This window comes from Dromiciops gliroides, chromosome 6 (assembly GCF_019393635.1).
Source record: "Dromiciops gliroides isolate mDroGli1 chromosome 6, mDroGli1.pri, whole genome shotgun sequence".
In the NCBI taxonomy this organism is placed as follows: domain Eukaryota; kingdom Metazoa; phylum Chordata; class Mammalia; order Microbiotheria; family Microbiotheriidae; genus Dromiciops; species Dromiciops gliroides.
In genome coordinates, this window is record NC_057866.1 from 255,205,288 (window position 1) to 255,228,165 (window position 22,878).

The 22,878-nt window shown below is 41.3% G+C and overlaps 1 protein-coding gene across 1 annotated transcript in view; it reads right to left on the reverse strand.

The window, feature by feature from the left end:
- Positions 1-22,878, reverse strand: part of BMP2K (BMP2 inducible kinase) — a 103,238-nt gene that overhangs the window by 21,728 nt on the left and 58,632 nt on the right. Inside the window, exons 8-14 of the mRNA XM_043970356.1 lie at positions 22,571-22,674; positions 19,743-19,822; positions 11,531-11,691; positions 9,335-9,510; positions 4,149-4,241; positions 3,352-3,542; positions 1,172-1,326 (exon numbers count right to left, since the gene is read on the reverse strand). Of these exons, the coding sequence (XP_043826291.1) occupies positions 1,172-1,326; positions 3,352-3,542; positions 4,149-4,241; positions 9,335-9,510; positions 11,531-11,691; positions 19,743-19,822; positions 22,571-22,674 (960 nt within the window). The remainder of the gene's footprint in view (positions 1-1,171; positions 1,327-3,351; positions 3,543-4,148; positions 4,242-9,334; positions 9,511-11,530; positions 11,692-19,742; positions 19,823-22,570; positions 22,675-22,878) is intronic.

The window sequence follows — 22,878 nt, forward strand, 5'->3', positions numbered from 1 at the left end:
TGTTTTTAAGCAGTGAAATTGTACAAAGTACAATGAAACAAAAAAAATTAATCCCAAATTGTTCTTTTTAAGGTGATCACTTGGCCTACCAATTTTGGGTGCATCTATCTAACATAGTAAGCAAAACACTCAAGTTGGAATTATGCTGTGAGACAAATGACCAAAGAGAAATAACCAAAAACTAGGGACTGTATGTAATCTCATTCTTTTTCATAGGATGATGCCTATCTGTACTAAGATATCAAAAAATAAATAAATAAAATCATGGAAGAGAATTGTATCTCCTCTGCAACCTATTCAAACAGAGCTTTTAAAAAAGGAACCAAGGGGGCAGCTAGGTGGCACAGTGGATAAAGCACTGGCCTTGGATTCAGGAGTACCTGAGTTCAAATCCAGCCTCAGACACTTGACACTAGCTGTGTGACCCTGGGCAAGTCACTTAACCCTCAGTGCCCTGCAAAAAAAAAAAAAAAGAACCAAATATTCTTCCAGTCATGTCCTACCTCACCCTGCTCCATCCCCCCCCAAAAAAACCCTTGCCAGTAAGATTAGACACATATGTTATAAAGCCTAAAATAATGCAGCAGCATTTAGAAATATAGAAATAATTTAAGTAAAAACATTGAGATATCTGACTTGAAGAAGAAAGGAGTTTATTTAACTATTGCCATGTCAGAACAATAAAGCAGCCCTTACAAGTAGCTACTCATCAAAAGGACATTACAAAACATTAACATAATGTAGTAGACCATATTTTCTTTCAGGCATTTTCAAAGGGCATATCAGAACCTCCCTCCCTGCTCGCCCGCTGAATCTCCTATTCAGATGTACAATAAAAGAGAGCTGTAAATGACTAATAAAGCAAGCAACTAATTTGTGCCCCGTTAGTTATATTTGAACATTGTTTCCATACTGAGAGTCTCATTTTAACAATAATTGATGTATAGTATTTCAGAGTTAAGAGATGAAGGTGATTTTCTGCTGTCTGAGACTGATACCAAACGGTTGTTTTTGGATACAACGCACTCGGGAGACGGACACAAAGGAGAGAAGGTGGACCTACGCCTGCCCTCAAACGCTCCAAAAGAACTTCCCCCACGTGCCCAGACCACGGGGCCCAACCAGAGGCTCCTTTACTGAGAAGCCAAATAAGCCTTCCAGCGTCCCTTACTTGATCTCAGAAGGTCAAACTCTCTGTCCAAGAGCTCCTCCTCGGTTAGTTTAGAGAAATTGTCCTCTCCAAAGGGATTCCAGCCTGACATGTCAGGGGGGTTGTTGAGGTTTGGCGTTGGGAAAGTAGCAGCTGCCTCTGCATCAGGAACCGACCTATGAGTCAATTAAGCAAGAGGAAGGGACATTAAAAGCTCAAATACGTACCCTCCTAACACTTAAAGTCTTCAGCCTTAAATTGACAGCACACAGCCAGAACCAGAGTGGCACGGGCCCCAGGGCTTTGCCGCGGGCATAAATGCTGTTGGGAAAGTGGAGAGTGCCCAGGCTGGACAGTGCAGGGCCACCATGATGCGTCCAGTACCGGCAGGGAGGACTCTCTCCGTCTCAGATGTCAGCACTCAATGGAGGGGAAGGAGGCGCTCCTTCCCCTCCCTCTGCCGGGCCCCAAGCCCCAGGACGGTCCCATTGCTGCCACTCCCTCTCCCCGGGTTCACGAGTGTGACTTGTTCCCGGCTGGGCCAGGCTGCAGACGAGACCTAGCCTGGGGCTCATACCAGGAGGGTTTGCCAGGATCAAAGGCTGCAAGTCTGTTTCCTCCCTAAACCTTGAAACGATTTTGCCCTACATGCAAGAATCCCTAGGCATACATCTGTACTAAGGCAAAAAGACTGCTGGCCACATTACTCTATACTAGGTCCTCAAAGTCTCTGTGTGGTCAAAACTATTTTCATGCTACTACTAATACAGTAAATATCAACAGATAGAACCCATAGCAACAAAGGCACTTTGGGGTCTTCAATAATAACTTTGTCAGGTAAATGGCACAGTGGATGGAGAGCACTGGACTGGAACCAAGAAGAACTGAGTTCAAATCCTACTATAGACATTTACCAGCTGTGTGACCCTGGGCAAGTCACTCAACCTCTATCTGGTCCAGTTTCCTCATAAAATGGGGGTAACAGTAAAGAAGAAACTGCATTTCTGTACCAAGCTATTTGTGAGAGGAGAGAGGGGGTAAGGCAAAGGGAGGGGGGGAGAGACAGTAGGGAGGAGGCAGCTTTTGTCCCTCCAGATCTTAGAGCTAGAACTTTCCCATCAGCTGGTTCTGAGCTGGCTTCTGTGTAGTATCACCTCACATTGACCCAAGGACCAGTTTACACTCAGCTCACACTTCTGATTGACTGTCTGATCCTTCTGGGACGGAACTACTGCTGAGAGGTGCATGGCCATAAGCACTGTCTCCCAGCTAGTGAACGTGGCGGAAGACATTGAGAGACAGATCCCTGGGCCCCAATGAGCAGGGGCTCCCTCTCACTCCAGCTGCCGTGTGGGCCATCTTCCTATGTTCTATCTCTTTCAGAGAATGGAAACTCCCTGAGGGCAAAGGTAAGGGCATCTCTGACTTTGTCACTGTATCCCCATTACCTCCATGGGACAAAAGGGATGGCTTTGTGCATAAGAGGTATCTAGTAAGTGTTTGATGAATCGAACTAATAGCAATGCACTACAGCAACCTTTTCTCCCCAGAGCCATAGGCCTAAAATTTCAAGGTACCAACAAGAACTGTATGGATATTTTTCAACAGTGGAAAACATGTGTATAAACATATACACATGTGTGAACAAGGTCTAGAGACAGAAACTTATAAGAAAATCTTAATAGCAAAGAGTTGTATGATAGCAGAAAAGGTCTAAGTTTAACTCTCAACACCAAATTAACATGGGTAAATACAAACAATGAGATTAAGATAAGATTAATTTACCTTGAAATATTAGGTTAAGGAATAAACGAGGTGAAACGAAATGCATAGCCTATAATTTAGGATGGAAAAGAAAGCATGTTTTTAACTAATGGAAGTTTTGCTTTTTGTTTTGTTTTGTTTTAAAGTGGTAGGTTCTTGCTTGTGTCCCATTTTCTTTTTTGGATTCTGTAGTCTGCATTAGTACAGGAGTCACTTATTTAAGTCTCAAATGCCAAGGTGGTGGTAGGGACAGTTAAACCTTGTTTACAAGTACCACTTAGAGCACACTTAAGAAACAAGAAGGATTAAAAAAGAGAGAAAGGGAGAGGGAAATGTTAAATGAGATAAGTATACTCAAGAAATTGTCTTGTATCACTTAGCAGGAGTAATATTTTAAGGTTACCTCCAAATAAACTTCCTATTAAGAAAATACTTGCCTATTGGCACTGTAAGAAGAGTCTATTATGGCTCCAACCTGGGAAGGAAGAGATGAAGGGCAGGAAACTAAGGCTGGTGAGAACTCTTGAGGGGAGGTAAGATACTCAGGAGAATGCTGCTGCTGCTGCCGCTGCTGCTGTGGTTGCACAAACACCTGCTGCTGTAAGAAACTCTGCTGATACTGCTGCATCTGAAAGGAGGACACCCCGTCACAAACACACCGATGCTCAAGCCATGAAAAAGCCTCAACAGCCTGTCACCCCACTAGGTTCTTCACAGACCAAAGGCCACATGAGACCAGGGTAAGCGGTATTTGGAGGAGGCTTATTATTGAGGGGAAGAGCCTCAGTTCTAAGTGCCACCAATCAAGGCCTGGGGGTCATTCGATGGAACTAAGCCAAATAATAAGAAAACGGAGTTGGAAAATACCAAAATATTCTCTGAAACAAAGACACTTTCCTTTGTGTTTGTACCATCATGTCCATCAAAGCATCACGCAAATATGAAGTTATAAGTTTGGTCCTTTGCCATAAGAAAAGTGCAGTTATACTTGGCTTACTGATTGCCTCATGTACAAATTCATGTGTCAAGTTCAGATAATAAAATCTAATTTAAGGAAATCTTTTTTCAAAACTGTTGTTTTGGGGAAAGCATCCTTGCCAAGTAACTATCCTGAATTTGTTTAAAAAATATATGGTGAATTCTAAAATCTTGATTTACACCTTTCAAAAAGTATACATATAATTACAATCTATCGAGTTTACAAAGAATATTCTAGAAACTACATAGCACTTACCATTGCAGGGTAGTGGGATGCAGAAGATTGCTGCTGATACACTGAATTCATTAAAAACTGCTGTTGGATTATCTGCTGCTGCTGTTGTATTGCCTGATGATAGATACCAGAGTAAAAACACAAGCAAAAATAGGTAACTAATGAATTTCCCAATCAATCCACCAACAAACATTTATTAAGCACCCTGCCAAACACTGTGCTAGGAACTGAGAACATGAAAACAAAATAGGAATAGCTGGAGTTTATGTAGAGCTTTAAGGTTGGCAGAGCACATGACATATGTCTTCAACAACCCTAGAAGGGAAGAGCTATTACTATTCCCATTGCAGGTTAAGAAACTGAGTTAGACAGAGGTAAAGTGACTTGCCCAGCATCACAATGCTAATGTCTGAAGCAGGATTTGAATGGAAGTCTTTCTGATCCCACGTCCAGCGCTATCAGTAGTACACCATCAGAAGAACCATGTACATGCACACTTACAGGAAAATGGGTATCAGACCTGTGAGTCAGGGAACCATCACTGAAAAGAACTCACTCTTCCAATGCAAGGAACCACCTTCTCTGCTACCTATAGCTTTGATTTATGTTTAAAGTATAGTCAGAAGGGGACTAGGAGAGTGTACCTGACTCAGCCAGGGAGGCAGCCAGCATGGGCCAGGGACTGAATGCTGCCCCATGGCAGAGTACCACAGAGTCCAACTCAGAGGAACAGGAGAGCAGAAAGCCAGAAAGGAGAAGAGCCCGGCTCTTCTTATCGCTGCCAAGTCACTCAACCTCTTGGGGCCTAAATTTCTTCATTTATAAGAGGGAAGCTGTTTTATACCCACATCCAGGGCCTGCTAAAGTCCCTCACGGGTCTAACTATGTTCCTATCAGGGAACTCTCTCACTAAAAAATTACGGATCTGAAAATATACAAATATTGTAGACAGGTAAATAAGAAACATGAGTACACGGGAATATATTTAAAACAATCGAATGTTAACAATGAGGAATGAATTAAGAATGAACTGAACTTTTTTTGGTTGAGATTTGTTTATATATAATTGAGGCAAAAGCAGTCTCATGACTAGCCTCCTTCTACTAAATCTAAGACCTGTGACAGAAGCAGCATCTACTGCGTAAGGTCCCTACAACGTACACTAGACAGACTCCCTGAATAATTTAACCATCTCAGGGTGATCCCCTGACTGAGCTTCCTGGTCACCTAAATGCAGAGACAGTAAGGCATTCCTCCAATCCGACACATGCTTATGACAAAGTCTATTACTGTGGTACATGTGGAGGAAGGAACCTGGGCCCAAACGGACCAATACTGTCTACTTGCTTAAGTCTTTCCATGCTACTGCTAAGTAGACTTTTTGTTAGATGCTAGTTGGTGTGATGGGAAGAAGGGGATCCCCGGAGATGAGATGCATAGACACAGAAACCTTGCACCTCTAGCAAAGTGCCTCCTACCACATGCCGCAAGTCTCCTCAAGGGGACAGAGAGCAGGAGACTACTGAACTCCTGAGATTAAGAAGTAAACTAACCACGGGAATGCAGCAACAAGAGACAAATGTAGCCGTACTCAAGGAATATAAAGAATTGGGCCAGGAAGATGACCAAAAAATTCTCAAAGGGCTATTTGTTAAATTTGCTTAACCTTTGTGTTTGGGGTGATTATGATGTCAGGGTCCAGCTATGATACACTTAGGCCCTCCCCTAAAGCCTGACATTTGAGGATTGTCCAGACTAGCTTCCATTTAAAACTCTGCCCCTGTGACCTGCAATGGGGACAGGATCATTTGGCTAGACGCTGGAATCAAAGGAGACGTAAACGGCTAAACGTCAACACCAAAGGAGGTATCTGGTGGAGGACTCCAAGGATCACTACTTGGTCTTATGCTGCTGAGCAGTTTTAAACAAAGGAGTGGACAGAGAAGCAGGACGTTATGTCCAGCAAGTCTGCAGACAACACAAAACTATCAATGGCAGTTTTCACAAGAGGGTGGGAATGGGGATCCGGAGAACACCCTGACAGGCGAAAACCAAAGGCTACATTGAACAAGATGAATTTCACTAGGTGTAAAGTTTTGCAGTTGCATACAAAAAGGCGGGGTGGGGGGGCAACAATTTCCCAAGTCTACAATGGGGAAGGAAGGCAGAGAGAGCACAGGTTCTGAAATGGATCTGGGGACTGTAATGGAGGCTCAATATAGGTCAGCAGTGGGATATGCTGGCCAAAAAGCTACTGCAACATGGGGCTGCACTGAGAGGCGAGAAGGGACAGTTTCCCCATTCTCTGTCTTTATCAGGCCATATCTGGAGTACTGTGTTCAACTAAAGGAGCCATGGATTATAAGGTAGAGAATCGCCTTGTATGCATGTCACATGGGAACAGACTGAAGGAAACCAGCACGTTGAGAAGTTCCATGTGAAGCCGAGATTGGAATTGTTACATTTGGCCACAGATGCCAGAACCAGGATCGATGGGAGGAAGTTCTGAACAGGAATTTAGGCTGAAAGAGGAAAAACTTCCTCAAAGATAGACTAGGTTATCTCAAGAGGAGATGTGTTTTCTCCTGAGAGGCCTTTAAGGAGCAGCTGGACAACAAACAAGATGGATGCCTTCCTACTTCCAAACTTTGTTGAGACCCATGAGTACAAAGCATCAGCAGCCTCTGAACTTCCCCAGGGACCCACGGAACTTTTACAAATCAAAGACATGGACAATTATGCCAAATGCCCCCCAGCTGGTCTGCTGAGGAGAGCAAGCCCTGAATGTTGGCCGAGTGATCCCCTCTCCCTGTGATGTACAGGGCTCTGGGCCCCAGGGGTGGGTCAGGGCTGAAGCATTAGCCAAAACAACAAGCGCTTTCTACATTCTAAGTTCTGGGGAGACAAAGAAAGGCAAAAAGCAAACAGCCCCTGCTCCCAAGGAACTCACAGCCTAACGGGGGAGACAACATGCAAACAAACTAATGTCTGCACAAGATACACTGGGGGCAATCTTAGAGGGAAAACACTAAGATGAAGGCTACTAGCGGGACTTGCGGGTCGCATGAGCAGACTAGACATTTCCTCCATTCTGTATGACCTCTCAAACCTATCCAGAACAGAGAAGACAAAACAACCTCAGGGGTCCCGTGGTCTAAGGTACCCACATCTAGAAGAAGGTTTAAAAAAAAAGGCGAATGCTGGAAACCTTCCTTATTCTATTCCCTACAAGGACTGCCGGGCCTCCAGGTCCTAATATACCCATGAGAAGCAGGTCTTCTTTCCTGAGGTCTTGGGAGCGGGGTGAGGGGGAAGTCAAAGATAGACACCCTGCTTCTAAGGACAAATGGAAGGGAAATCTATCTGTGAGATTATATCACTATGAGGAATTTTAATTTACCTTGTAGAAGGGGGCTCCCTTAATCTATTTGATGACAATCCTAAATCTCTGAATAAAGGGGAGAAAGAATCTTTACCCAGTCCCCACAAAAGGAGGTCCCTTAGCAGAAGCTTCTAAAGGGTAAAGATTTGGTATCACCACCAGCACCAGCACCAGCACCACCCTAGTAGGGGTCACCAGGAGTGTGAAAATTCTGGCTGCTGGGCCCGGGAGGAGAACCTTGCTATCGACTCAAGCCCCCAGAACAGGGTTAACTACGTCATGATCCCGGATTAGGATATGGATTAGTGACTGTGCTGGAAATGGCATTGCCTGTGTCGTGGCCCCTTCCCAGTGCTGTTTCCAATCATCATTGCTGATTTCACTATGAACTGCCCCTAAGCCACCAACTTCCCCTCCCCAACATGGACCAGATCACTAGGATCTGAGTTCAGTCCTTCTGAAGAGGAGACCAAGGGCCTGGGATTCCTTCTCCTTGTCCTCCTCCATATTCAGCTATCCTTTCAGGGGGATGTTACCACTTGCTGTTTTTCTGGTTTTGTTTCTCCATTAGCCTTGTTGTGCTCTTCCTCAAATGTTGCCTATGGTAGCTTTCTCTTATCTCTGAGGTCAGGGTTGTCCTTTATCAGCCCTAAAGCGGTGAGTGGCACTACCTCACCATCAGGCATATGACAGAACCATGTCCTTTCCACAAAGGCTAGACTACTCCCCCCCCCCCAATAAAGCACTTAAAGAGTTTGGGGACTAAAGCTCAAATCATTCATGGGGGGGGGGGGGGGGAGGCGGGGCAATGGGGGTTAAGTGACTTGCCCAGGGTCACACAGCTAGTAAGTGTCAAGTGTCTGATGCCGGAGTTCAACTCAGATACTCCTGAATCCAGGGCCGGTGCTTTATCCACTGCGCCACCTAGCTGCCCCAAATCATTCAATTTTTTAAAATATTTTTCCATGCTATTAAGTATTCCTCCTTTTAAAAAAATGTTAGCTGTTCAATAAATGTCTCATTTCATTCCAATCTGGACCCACCAGACCAGTGTGAGTCAGCCTTGGAACTGAACAAAGCCATTAAAAGTCCCTCCCTCCAAAAATTTTTCCCTACACAACTGAAAAGTAGAATCACCAGGAAAAAAAAAAAAAAAGGATCACCTGCCCTAGCATCATCCCATTTCCTTCTGCTCCCCACAACATCATGTCCTAACTGTTGCCCTGAGCGATTTCCTATTCTGCTCTCTTGTTCATATGGGCACAAGTCAGAGACTTTTTTTTTTTTGGCAGGGTGGGAAAGTCTGGAAAAGAATTACTAATATCTACAGCTTTACAGATGCAATCAGCTCTCAAATATTTTTGATAGTGATTATTAAAACCTCCACCAAAATAGTGCATTGTTTTCACTAGGAATATGGTTGTTTCTGAGTAAGACAGAGGATGAGATGGTGCTTCTATACACCACACCCGCTTTAATCTTCTCTCAAAGGAAGCACACACCCTCCTGGTTTGCTGAGATGCATTCCTACTAACAACGAGATGAACGGGTTTTCGTTTGTTGGGTTTTTATAAAACCAGAGGGCTTACGAGTATGAGAAATGTTTATGACGTCCCTCACTCCAGAAAGGCAGCTTCTAACATGCCTCTTCTGATAGCAGAAGTTTTAAAAGTAAATACAAAGAAATGCAAACCAAATGCAGATTGTCCCTGAGACAATAAATGTACAAAATACCGACCCATAACTAGACAGGCACCTACTATTCCGAACAAAATCAACCAACTTCACAATACAAGTGAAAATCTTCGAATAATCAGTCTATTACCTGCTGAACACATGCATCCTGAAAAAGCTGCTGTTGCTGGTAATGGCGATGCACAGGATGAAGCTGCTGCAATCTCCAGTCACCCTGCTGTAATTGTTGTAGTACTCTGTGTTGCTGCGGAGGCTGCTGACCCTGAGTCAGCACCATCTCCTGACTGCTTCCAAGTTTCAATGTTCCTAAAATAGAGATTTCCAAAGGTATTTGTTGATTTGTTTCCTATTTATGCAGTCCCTCCACCTTGCCTCCACTCCTCCTTCTGTGCAAGTCTTGTCCTTACCTTTACTTTCCCTAAACTCCCATTTATTGTAGCCGTCACTAAAGACTTCTTCCACAATAACTAAGACTGATGATTGAGAGACTACTCATCGCTGCCAAGTCTTCAAACTCACTTTTGTTCTTGATTAAGTATCAAAAACATTTTCGCACCTGCACACTGGCAAACCACATGCCCAGAGCTAGGACCTCTTGGTGGCTGGAAATAAATGACTCTCAAATTCTTGGATCACAAAACAATGGCTTTTGAGGATTTTCCCAAACCCCAGCAACAACCAGTGAACTTCATCACCAAAAAAAGGGAGAAAGAGAAAGAAAGAGAAAGGGCTGGGAGAAAGGGAGGGGGGAGAGGGAGGGGGGAGGGGAGAGGAGAGGAGAAAAAGAAATATCACATTGGAGGGAACCTTGGTCCTTGCTTCTTCTAAGATACAGTCTCTGTAAGGTTGTTCCAGAACAGAAGCCTCTACTACTGGAAGAGCTTAGAATGTTTCTAGACCTCCTGACCCAATTTTACACTCCCCAAATCTTTCTTATGGTTCAGAGACAAAAGCAGACACTTAACCCAAATCCCAACTCTTCATTTCTAAAATGTAAAATTGCACATTTTAAAAGTGCAAAGATTCTAAAGTAAATAAACATTTTCTAAAGTTCTTTTTAAAGTAAGCTGGAGAGAACATATTCTTAGATAAAAAGGGAGAAAAACTAGTGAAAATTCCACTCCAAAAGTACTATTTTTTAAAAAGGCTTGTTCAGAAATTCATGATGTAGCCTTGGTAACAGAATAAAGCTCAGAATTAAAGAACAGGAATTTCTGTTTATTAAAAAAAAAAAACAAAAGAATACTATGCTAAAAATACTAATTTAGCTCATGCTCTAGAAATATTTTTCTTAAATTAATTCCAAGAGAAACTCAAGCATAGTTTCACATAATAAAAAGCCATCTGATAATTGTTATTGTAATGCCTCACAGTTATCTTCTTGGGAAGACAGGCTTTACATTCATAAATATAAACCTACTGGAGCAGTTAAAACTTACTCCCAAAGGACACAATATTTGAAAAATCTTCTTTTATTAGGTACAAAATGGTCATGATCCTCTAAATTGCCGTCTTTTATCTACTCCCCTCAAAAAAAAATTAATTGTTCATATAACTACAACTTAATGGATTTAATGGCAACAAATAATTGTATAAGAAATCATTTCTGAAAAGACAACAAGTTATTTCAGTTACAAAGTATCAGTAAATATGCTTAAGTAAAGCAGCCATAGCTACTGTATCACATACGCAGCTTCATCACACCTTTGCCACTTTGCTCAATCACTACAGAAAGCACTGGGAAGGACGTCAGGAATGGGGACAAAGTGGCAACGCAGCTGAGGGAAATGGGCGAGATGTATGACGCTATTCTTCAGCAGTAAAATCAACAGTCTCAGGTCACTCGGTGGCACGAGACCTAATGTCCTCAATTAGTAAGAAGTTTTTAAAGTTACATTGAGCACAAGTGTGCCACTTGGGCAATGGAATAGCATAACGATCACAAACAACTGTGGTAAGTTCTTTCAAAAAGGAGTAATTTACAATTGGAAACAGTCAGAAACCAGCCTGATTCCTGCGGTGCTGGGGTCAAGGCTGAGGCAAGAAAGGAGCTAATGCTCTGGCCAGGTACCTCCCTTCTGGACCTAGTCACTATCCTAAAGCATTAGTTAATCAACCTGAGTAGATGAGAATGCTTATAAATCAGAAAGGCACACTTTTCAAAGTATCCTTCCCGTCTGGCCAGTCATCAATCAATCTACCCATGTATATATCTATCCATCTATCTATACACATATACATGTGGATGTGTGTGGATGTGTGGATGCCCCTAACTAGAGTGGAGCTATAGAGCTGATTGTTCAGTCACATGGGGGAAGCCACATACCTTTTAGTCTGTGGTTACCAATTTCACCAGGGGCAGGTACTTTAACTGGTGTGGCTGAGCTCTGAATTGCCAGCACACTGGGTGTGGCAGTGCTTGAATTAGCCTTTGGTCTCTGTCTTGGTGCAATTGAGGTTTCTGTTGGCCCAATGGTGTCTGTTATTCTATAAGAAAAGAATACATTTCATTTCACATTCATTTCACATTCAGACAATGTGTCTGAATTTTACTAAAATTATTACTTATTTATACATCACTCCACTAACGCCATATATGACAACCACACAAGGTCACCTAATTGGGGGTTACATTTCAGGGTTTCAATTATTACGTATATAAAATAAAGAAAAGGAAACTAGAGTTACCTAAATCCTTTAGACCAACTGTCAAGGAAGAAGTCAAGAAGGTAGACTTACTTCCCTCTGTCCTTTCTTCCTGAACCTACGAGGGATGGACTGGTAGCAAGAAGACCCACCACCAGCAACACCAGAGACGTCGTCCTCTCTTGTCTTCTCCCCCAGTCAGGAAGCCCCAAACCTATCAACTTCTTGGAGAGAAGCAAGTCATCAACTCTATTCCTTCTGGTGATATGGCAGACCACCAGACTAGGTATTATCCTCAAGCTCTGGTAAATCACGTGACTTACTGATGAAGCACAGTAAGTTACCTTGAGACCTGGCATCTTTTATGTGTTCTTTTTTTTCTGAATTAGAGTGAGTTCCTTGAGGGCAAGGACATTCTAGCTTTTTCTATTTGTATCTCTAGCACTCAGCAAATAGTATGAGCTTTAAAAAAATTTTTTTTTTCATTCACCCACTCATTTATCTCTTCATTTATTCCACTTCAGTCTGGGGCTAGGGGTAGCAATGAAAGGTGTTCCCATCCAGCCTAACTGAAGCAATAAGACACCCTCTCAACAAATTATCATTTCAAGGCACAGGTATCTCAGAGATCTACCCAGTGCTGATTTCTCTCCTGAACTCCAGGTTTATACTGCCAACTGCCTGCTGGCTGTCTCCACCTTGATATGTATACCACTGGCATCTCAAACTCCAAGATAACCTTCCACTCTAACCCTATTATGCTCCAAAGTTTCCCTTTTCTACTGAGTGTGCAAATATCATCCCCATTTTACAAAAAAAGGCATTTGAAGTGCAGAGATTAGCTATTTATCCAGGCTTATAAAGCTGGTGAATGGTAGGAGGGCTGGAACTCGTTTCCTGATTCCCAGTTCAATGTTCAAGTACAGCTTTAGGGGAAACATTAGCTAAGATTAGCCAAGCTTAGATGGAGAAAACAGGAAACCGTTCCCTAAAGAATTTCTCTGAATGTGTAGGAAGTAAAGATCCACGTGTACTTTACTATGCTTGTAGAAACAGACAACAGAGTTCTGAAAACTCCCCAAAGCACACATCATATTTTTAACAAACCTCTTCAGCATCTAGCCAACATGAATGATCTAACAAATATCTTTGTTCAACAATAATCATCTGTGGAATTCTTATTTCATCAGAACATTTCTGAAGAAAACTGGAGGCAATAAGTAGAGTCCAAATCATTCAAAGCTGTGGAATGAAAAAGCTAGCCACTCACTGGGGAGGCAGGATGATTCAGTACAAAGACAGGTAAATGTGGAATAATCAGCTCTGGTACTTTCCCCCTGTGTGGCTTTATGGAAGGAAATAACAGGGCGGGTAGATGTGACCAACCACTGATATCATCTTGATCTAGAGATCTGTGGCCTTGTGTTTCTTCTAGCCACCAGTTCTACAACTTTGGATTCATCCTCCACTCTTGCCTCCAATATCAAATAAATCTGTCAATTCTCTTCAGTAGGACCTCAATCATATGGTTTCCATCCCTCTCCACCCACAGATATCATCACAGCTCAAGTCCCTATCACTTCTCACGTGGACTCCAACCTATGCTCCTCACCACCACATAATTTATATCCCCAAAACACAGGTCTGACCATTTAATTGCTCTGCCCCAAAATCTTATTTTTGTTTTGTTTTGATTTTTCTTTGTTTGTTTTTCAGGGAAATGAGGGTTAAGTGACTTTCCCAGGGTCACACAGCTATAAGTGTCAAATGTCTGAGGTCATATTTGAACTCAGGTCCTCCTGAACTCAGGGCTGGTGCTTTATCCACTGCGCCACTCTGTTCAAAAATCTTAATGGCTCTCAACATCCCCAGGATCAAAGTACAAACTCTGCCTGGCATTTAAAGCCCTCAAAACCATGGCTTCCATACTCTTCCAGAAGTATTTTAGATGGCTCCCCTTAATGTCTTTTTTTATTCCTGACAAGCTGGCCTGTTTGGCTGGCCTGTGCCCTCCAAAACCCATCCCGTCTCCATGACTTTGCACAGACTCCCTCTTCACCTCTGCCTCTTAAAATTGATAACCCCCTTCAAGGCTCAGTGCCAAATGTTATGTTAATCCTTTCCTAATCTCAATTATTACTACTCTCTCTTTTCATTTTTGTCTTTTTTAGATACCTAAAAATGTCTGCTTAACTATGTCCTGAATTGGTCATGATCACAGTACTAAAATCAATTCTGGAGACTAGAGGTTAAAGGAATAAATAGAGGACCAGACCTGGAATGACTAAAATACAAGATGTAAGCACTGTATCAGGCTGAACCACTAAGTCATTTCCAATTCTGACTTTAGATCTTCCTCAGTAACAACATGGGAAAGATTCCAGCAATTGCCACTGCTAATTCTGATGACCACATTAGTCCTATCCTTCATTTTTTGCTATTTTCAGGATTCTAAAGTAGACAGCAAAGTAGTTGGAATAATATGCAATGAAGCACATGGCATAAAATAACATAAAAGCTTTTGAATGTAAAGATATTTGTTTTTTCATAGTTCTCTTTTAAAACATCAAGGCTAGCTATAACACGTGAGCCTTGGTCTAAACAAACTCTCATTTACAGATAACATAAATGGTGATTATACTCATTTTTACAAAGGATTCACCAAAAGACTCTTTTAAGAATTATGCTGCATTGGGGGTGGATAAAGCACCAGCCCTGGACTCAGGAGGACCTGAGTCCTCCTGATACTTGACACTTACTAGCTGTGTGACCCTGGGCAAGTCACTTAACCCTCATTGCCCTGCGCAAAAATAAATAAATAAATATATTTTTAAAAAAGAGACAGAAAAGAAAGAATTAAGCTGCATTACTGGATTTAAAATGTGATTTGAGTTCCTACATTCAAATTATATTGTTCTTTTCAGAAAAAGTTCTCACCGACAGCCTAAAGTGAAGTATCTGACAATCTCTCAAGCCTTCCTTAATATCTGTACACACCACAAGAGGGAGCCCTAATACAATGTTCTCTTGCATAAGATAAAGACTGACTCACCAAATCCTAGTCATAGAATTAATTTTTTGTACCCACAAACCAAATCTGCTTATAATTCCAGCTTTACGCATGATTTTTTTTCAAAATTACTGAAACACAATCTTTTCACATAAAAAAGCTTATGCAGATTGCCACTTAAGTGCACTTAGGCATTACCAATAATCAGATATTACCACAGAACTGTGAATATAAGGGACAATTAGTCCCCACGCTTCCTAACCGTAAAATACACAGGCACACGCCACAATAAATTACAAAACAGCACAAGAAACAGGCAGCAAAAAAAGATAGAGAGAGAGTGTATGCTGGCCAAGTTAAGAGGATGAAAATGGTTCTTCATCTGGCTTAGTTAGGAAAATCTTCATGGAAGGCCTTAAAGGACGGGTGTAATTTTGATAGAAAAGAACGTAACAGGTGAAGGAATAAAGAAGAAGAGGCAGAACATCAAACAGGGATAGTAAGTAGACCAGTTGGGCTAGGGTAGAGGTTTTATGTAGAGGAAGAGTAGGGGGGTTATACCACAAATGTGATCGTAATAGTTGGAATGTAAAGACTTAAATTATTAAATTAAGAAATTTAAATTATTTTAAATTCTTGAGAGCTTTTAAAACTTGTTCTTTCCATTCCCAGAATACCCCTGAGGTAGGTAGGGCAGGCATTATCATCCTAAAATTACAGGTAAGGTAGAGAAGGTCCAGAGAAGTTAAGTGGATTATGCCACTGCTACCAGAAAGAGCTGAATTTGAATACAAGTCTCCCTGAAAACCTCGAATGCCAGGCTGTGCCAGGGCCTAGAGAGAGAGCTTGTGGAGTCTGAAATATAGCTTGTTGGCCACTAGGGGTTTTTTGAACAGTCATGTATGTAACATGATGAAAGCAGAATTTTAGCAAGATTCATCTGAATGGATGAGGGAGAAACCAAAATGAAGGAAACAAAATAGTTCCCATTCGTCTAACTAAATGAGAGGAGCAATGCAAAGAAAGGACCTAACACAAGGGACATCTGGAAGCATTAATGGACAGACCCTAGAATTATCAAAGAAACACTAGGAAAAGGAAGACACCCAGAAAAGGGAATCTCGACAATCTCTGGCATGTACTTCCTCTGTGGGCCTTTTCTTTGTATGGCCAGACCTTGACTGGCCATAGGCAAGTCACTTCACCCCTCGCATCCTCATCTATTTTATGGGGGAAATGACTTACCTCAGAGGGCTGTTAAGGGAATCAAAATTCTACATAAATGTGAGTTATTATTATCTTTTTGGACAAGATTTTCCAAATTAGTTTATATTTAAAACCAGTGTTGCCCTTGGTTGTCATATATCTCTGAGTGATAAGGAAATCAAGGGTTTGTTGGGTGATCCCATGCCAATCTACTCCTGGAAACTGGTTATAAACATCCTTAAGAAATAGTAAAGTCTGTGGCAATGTTTGTCCCTTTATTCATTTTCCCATTTTCCCCAATATCTCTGCATTCATCAGAGAAAGAAGCTGTGACGCAAACAGTTTGGGTCAAACTGCCAGTGTCATATTCAAACTCGGGTATTTCCAAATTCAAGCATATCAAGCTACAGTATTTACTCATTGATTTTGAGCAGGGTTTCTTAACTTGGATCCATGAACTTGGTTTTTTGGTTTTTTGGTTTTTTTAGTGAGGCAGTTGGGGTTAAGTGACTTGCCCAGGGTCACACAGCTAGTAAGTGTTAAGTGTCTGAGGTCAGATTTGAACTCAGGTACTCCTGACTCCAGGGCTGGTGCTCTATCCACTGTGCCACCTAGCTGCCCCGTTTTTTGTTTTTTTAATAAATATTTTATAACTATTTCCTTTGTAATCCTGCACAGTTTCTTTTGTGCATGAGAAACATTATTTGGAGAAGGGGGTTCATAAGCTTCATCTATGACACAAAAAAGGTTCATCACCTCTCCTGGACTCCTAGAGGAGCAGCTTCATATCCCTTTTCTACCACTGCTTCAGAACCAAAATGGGGGACACAGGCCTGAAAAACATTTTACATTCTTCTTTATTCAAAGATATCAACAGCTACCAGGACTCTTCTCAAAGCCTTCCCAGCATGGTAGAACTTGCTCCTGTTTACATAGGGGAACCTTTTGGAACTCATTATCATCTCTGTACGATGACCAAATCACTGAAATAGGGCACTCAGCCTACGCAGAGGAAGAACTCAATAGACCTTGGGCAATGGACTTTCATATTATGGGTCTCAGCTTCTTCGGAGATAATTTAAAATTCTCAATTATGAATCGAAAAAAATTTTTGGAAGAAAAACACAAGTGTCCAATTATTTATATCACTTCTTTTTTATAGCAAAGAACTAAAAATAAAGGGGTTGTCCCTCAACTGTAGAATGCTTGAAAAATTATAGTATGTAAATGCAATGTTTTAAGTCAACCGGTCAATAAACTTTTGTTAAGTGCTTAAAATATGCTAAGCACTGGGGATACAAAAGAAAAGCAAAACCAATCCCTGGTTCAAGGACCTCACACGCTAATGAGGCAGACAATATGCAATCAGCCATCTACATACATGATATATACAGGGCACACAGCAGCAAAGTACTGGCACTGAGTGAGATTGGAACTAGGCTTTGAAGGAAGCCAGGGAAGCTAAGAGGAAAGGCACTCCAGGCATGGGGGTCAGCCAGTGACAATTCAGGGAGTCGGGGACGGACGTCCTGTGCTAGGAACAACCAGAGGTTGGTGTAACTGGACTGCAGAGCACACGAAGGGGAGTAAGATATAGGAAGAAAGACAAGAAAGGAGTCAGACTGTGAAAGGCTTTACAAGCCAAGGAGACTCAGGATTCCCATACAATGCTCTGTTGCTGTTCAGTCGTTTCAGCCGTGCCCAGCTCTCCATGACCCCGTCTGGGGTTTTCATGGCAGAGATGCTGGCGCTTTGTCATTTCCTTCTCCAACTCATCTGACAAATGAGGAGTCTGAGACAAGCTCAGTTAAGTGACTTGCTCAGGGCAACCCAGCTAGGAAGAGGAGTCTTCCTGACTCCAGGCCCAGAACTCTACCTCTACACCACATAGCTACTTTCTTTTTTGGCTCTAGTTCACATACGGATATACTTTTGTATATTAATTCACATTTTAATAAAAAAAAAGAAAATGCCTTTTTCAGAGCCATACTGAGCACTGTGCACGACACACACAAATCCTATCTCCCAAGAGTGAATTTTTCCAAATGTATTCTTTCTTTGCATTCTCTTCCTTACTGTCATCCAAGTCAATGCTTTAAATTATCTCAATGCTTTACTAAATTATGTAGATAATTCCCTAATTGCCCTTTATTCCCATTCCACTATAGCCTCTCCCATGAATAATTACAAGCCCCAATTTCTAAATGCCTATTAAGCATTTGCTCTCTTGTCTTCTCCAAAATTTCAAGGGAATTCATCTTGTACCCCAAACCCCTAATCTTAGTTACCTGTTAGGGGCACTACCCTCCTGCAGTCACTCTGGCTTACACTTCAGTTCTCCCATCTATAAAAACAAGAATCCTCCCTAAAACCTTAGAGCTGCTTTGAGGGAAGTGCTTTTGGAACCTCAAAGAACACAAATGTGACCTGTTATAATGCTGATTATTCATCATCACAAGCAAATACGTTCAGGGGCTCCTCCCCGCCCACTGGGTCACACAGAAGCTCCCTATCCTGGCAATTGGATCCTCTCCCTGTAAAGGCTTCCTTCACATTCTTCCTTCTGCATTCCAACCATCTTGTTCTGCAGCATCCCAGCATCCCCAGAGGCTCTCATTGTCATCAGGAAGAGGACTCCATCCATCTCTCTGACTGGTTTAACAACAACCTCAACCCATCTCCTCCCAGAAATTTTCCCTGCTTCCTCTCTCTACAAGTGATCTTTCTTCCCTGATCCAACAATGCTCTGTGTTGAACTTTATCTATTCACTTACCACATTTTAACTCCTATTAGATTGTGTGAATACATCTTAATCCCTCACTAGACAGTCCTTGTCCTCCAGGAGCTTATAATATTTTACATCTTTCATAGCACCTAACACATCTCACAAATGTCTATTAAAATAAACTAAAAAGAGAAGGGGGATAAAACCACATCAATGCAATCCTGTGCCAAACAGTGTCATTAAATTATATTTTAACGTACTATGACTTTTAATGTTCTACAAAGATAACACTCCCCCAAATTCACAAGAATGTATTATACTTGTCCAGGCTATCTAAAAGATGAATATTATTGACCTCCTAAGGCCAAAAAGAGGCAAAGGAAAGATTATTATTAGCAGATACATGTCCTTAGCTGTACAATATCTTCGAGGTGAAAATAATTATGAAAAAATAAGGTCACGATATTGCTTTATATCTTTGTTCTGTTTTATTTAAGGATGACAAGTTTAATGGTTCAGTACAGTTTTGGTACTTATATACAAGACTGCTGTCCTTTAAAAATCTCATAAATACATCCTTCCCCTAAAGAAAAAAAAAAAAAAAACTCCTGAAAATTTGTTTACTAGTTATGTACTTTAAAAAAAATTGACGAAGAAAGAATTTGAGTTCCAAGCTGGCTCTCCCATGTGATTAAAGTATCAGGAGACCTTTTAAAGGGCTCATTGTACAACTACTAATAACAAACAAGGACTTCTTTATTTCAGGGATTGATCATTTCAAAAGGGATTGATGTCAAACACTGAATTCAATATAAAAAAGTTTATTTTGTGCTTGCTGACTAAAATTACTACCCCATCTCTAAAGAACAAAATATTTTAAGAGAAATAACACCTGGACAAAAGAGTATTGGAGTCATTAGGATAAATATTAAATCATTAGCGTTGCTTACCTGGCTTTTATTTGGTTTTTCCTAGCAGCTGCCTCACTAGCAGTCAAAGGTTCAGGAAGAGATGAAGGAAGAGAAGAATTCTTGAAGGAAAGAAAAGAAGCATTTTATTTTCATCTTCATTTTAATCACATAAAGTTTACATATTTTTAAATCATATAAGAATATTTTATTTTTTTAAAGTCTATATATAATACCACCATCATTTAACTTTGGATATCTGCACATTACTTAAACATCTAAGTCCGGCCAAGCCTATAGTGCCCCCCAGTATATACAAAGAGCTTCAAGAAGAAGAGCACTCTCCAAAAGTAGGTAGAGGTCAACATTATTTCCACCTCAACACAGAGATAATAAACAGCTAGGCAAAGGTATTCCCCAATTTGGTGACCTTAATTCTATATCACAGAAGAATCATTTTATTTTCCTACTTGTGGAATTAGGAGGAAAAAAAAAAAGACAACCAAGCATTCGATGCTATTTCTACAAAAGGGCTAAAATCCATGGTCCCACATGACCAAAAGCTAGCCTGACAGCTAACGAGGAAAGCAGGAATACCGATAAACAAGAGTGAGACATGGAGGAGATAGAACCTTCCATGACTACTTGACTATCTCAGAAACAGTAATAACTTTGCACTAGGAGGGAAATACTCATTTCCATGGCACCTGCTAGACTCCAGGCACTGTGCTCAGCATGCTTTTTTTTTTTTCTGGGGCAATGGGGGTTAAGTGACTTGCCCAGGGTCACACAGCTAGTATCAAGTGTCTGAGGCCGGACTTGAACTCAGGTCCTCCTGAATCCAGGGCCTATGCTTTGTCCACTGTGCTCAGCATTCCAAAAAGACTGCATTTGAGCTTCCTGACAATCCAGGGAGGTGGGCATGATTATTATTCCCATTTTACAGTTGAGGAAAATGAGGCAAAGAGAAGGAAGGTGGCATGCCTGGTCACCCAGCTGGGAAACTCCCGGAGTCAGATTAGAATGAAAGGGTTCTTGACTTGAGGCCCAGTACTCCATGTACTGCACCAGTACCTAACCCAGGTTGAAACTCACTGAGAACAGTTCCAATTTCTCTTGGCTTCCGACTCCTTTTCTATAAGATAACAGTCTGGAGTAGAAGTAGAGCACCTCCAAGTCGCCTTCCAGTTATGACTAGGATCCTAGCATTTCAGTCTAACAGTGTAACCTGAGGAAATAAGTCGTGCCAGATCAGGGCAGGGCGGCTCATTTTCAATAAAGGCGTTGTGTGCCCTTGGAAGTAAAAAGACTTTTTTCAAACAATACAATCCTAAGAGACATTAGTATATATCTACCGGGTAAGAAAAGAGTCATACACATAAAGACTATCAAAAACACCAGCACACATGAAGTACAACAAAAGAGCATTAATGAGAAAACATGCAGGGTATTCCAAAACACCTTACAACGCAGTGTGTTTTCTTTTTACCAATTTATGATTGTTTGTATACAGAATTCAAAATGTACTTGCCTGATACCCAATTCTACTACAAGGAAGATGATGATGAGCAGAGTTAAAGCCAATACAGGAAACAGCAAGAATAAAACTCCTCTCTAAAAAGCTTCTAAAAATGCTATCTATGTAAGATCCAGAGGCTAAGAGCACAAACTCTTAACATTCGTTCAGAAGTATAAACATTAGGCAGAGAAAGAGTAAAGATTCTAGAGTCTAAGGATGTGGATTCAAATCCTGACTCCAGAACTTATAATATGCATGATCCTGTGCAAGTCAGGCTCTAGGATTCTCCATTTCTTCATATGTAAAATGAGATGACTGGACAGAATTCTCTCAAAGCTCTCTTCCAGAAGACTAAAAGGGCAATCATCCATCTGAGGCACAAGGTACAATTCTTCAAAGAACTATGTCCAAGGGGCAGCTGGGTGGCACAGTGGAAAAAGCACCAGCTCAGGATTCAGGAGGACCTGAGTTCAAATCCCCCCTCAGACATTTGACATTTACTAACTGGGTGACCCTGGGCATGTCACTTAACCCTCACTGCCCTGTCAAAAACAAAGAGCTATGTCCATGATACATGTCTCGCTACTCAACCAATTGCAATGGCCCCCAGTAGCACAAGGACCAAAGAGGAAGTCTGGTCTCATATGTATAATGATTCACAACCTGGAAAGATTGGAAAATCTACTGACACTCACTCCCCTCAATGCACTTTTCAACTCATCTCCACTGGCCCTGCTTGCTACTTCTCAAATCCAGCCCTCCTCCTCCTCCTCCTCCTCCTCCTTCTCCTCCTCCACCAATTTGCAGGCCCTTAGAGCCTAGCACGTTTTGGGCTTCCTCGGGCTTCCTGGCTGCCAGTGCTTTCTCCTCAGATCACCTTTTCATCTACTCTGTTTAAATTATGTGTCTATGCAGTTATTTGCATGTTATCTCCCCTTCGGACTGAGTTTCTTGAAGGCAAGGACTGTTTGTGCTTTTTCTTTGTATTCCCAGCATTTAACACAGTGTTTGGCATGTAGCAAATACTTAAGCAGTTTTGCTTGTTTGACCAACTGGAGTAACAACAGTCAAATTTTCACATCATTCTGCAAGTAAGTACTCTAATGGGGAAAAAAAAAGTTACTATATAGGATAAGATTTAAACTTTTAAAAACTACTTACAGGGGCAGCTAGGTGGCACAGTGGATAAAGCACTGGCCCTGGATTCAGGATGACCTGAGTTCAAATCCAGCCTCAGACACTTGACACTTACTAGCTATGTGACCTTGGGCAAGTCACTTAACCCTCACTGCCCCACCAAAAAAAATTAATTAATTAAAAAACAAAAATATTTTTTTAAAAAACTACTTACATTGATGTTAGAAACGGGACAATCCTTTTTGGCAAATTTGAAAGCAAAATAGGACACTTGGAAAATATCAGGCCTATGGTCTTGATCTGGTTCAAGCATATACCCTGTAAAAGTCAATCAAAGAATGAGTTATGCTAGAAACAGAAGAAATCAATGACTTTTCAGTAATTTTTCACAGGAAAAAAAATAAAACCTCTTTCCTTTTCTACTAATATAAACGTAATTAGTTTAAATATATGAAGTGAAAATACAACTCCAATGTTAACCTCTAATAATTTTTTAGAAGTTAGAAATACAGCTTTAATTAT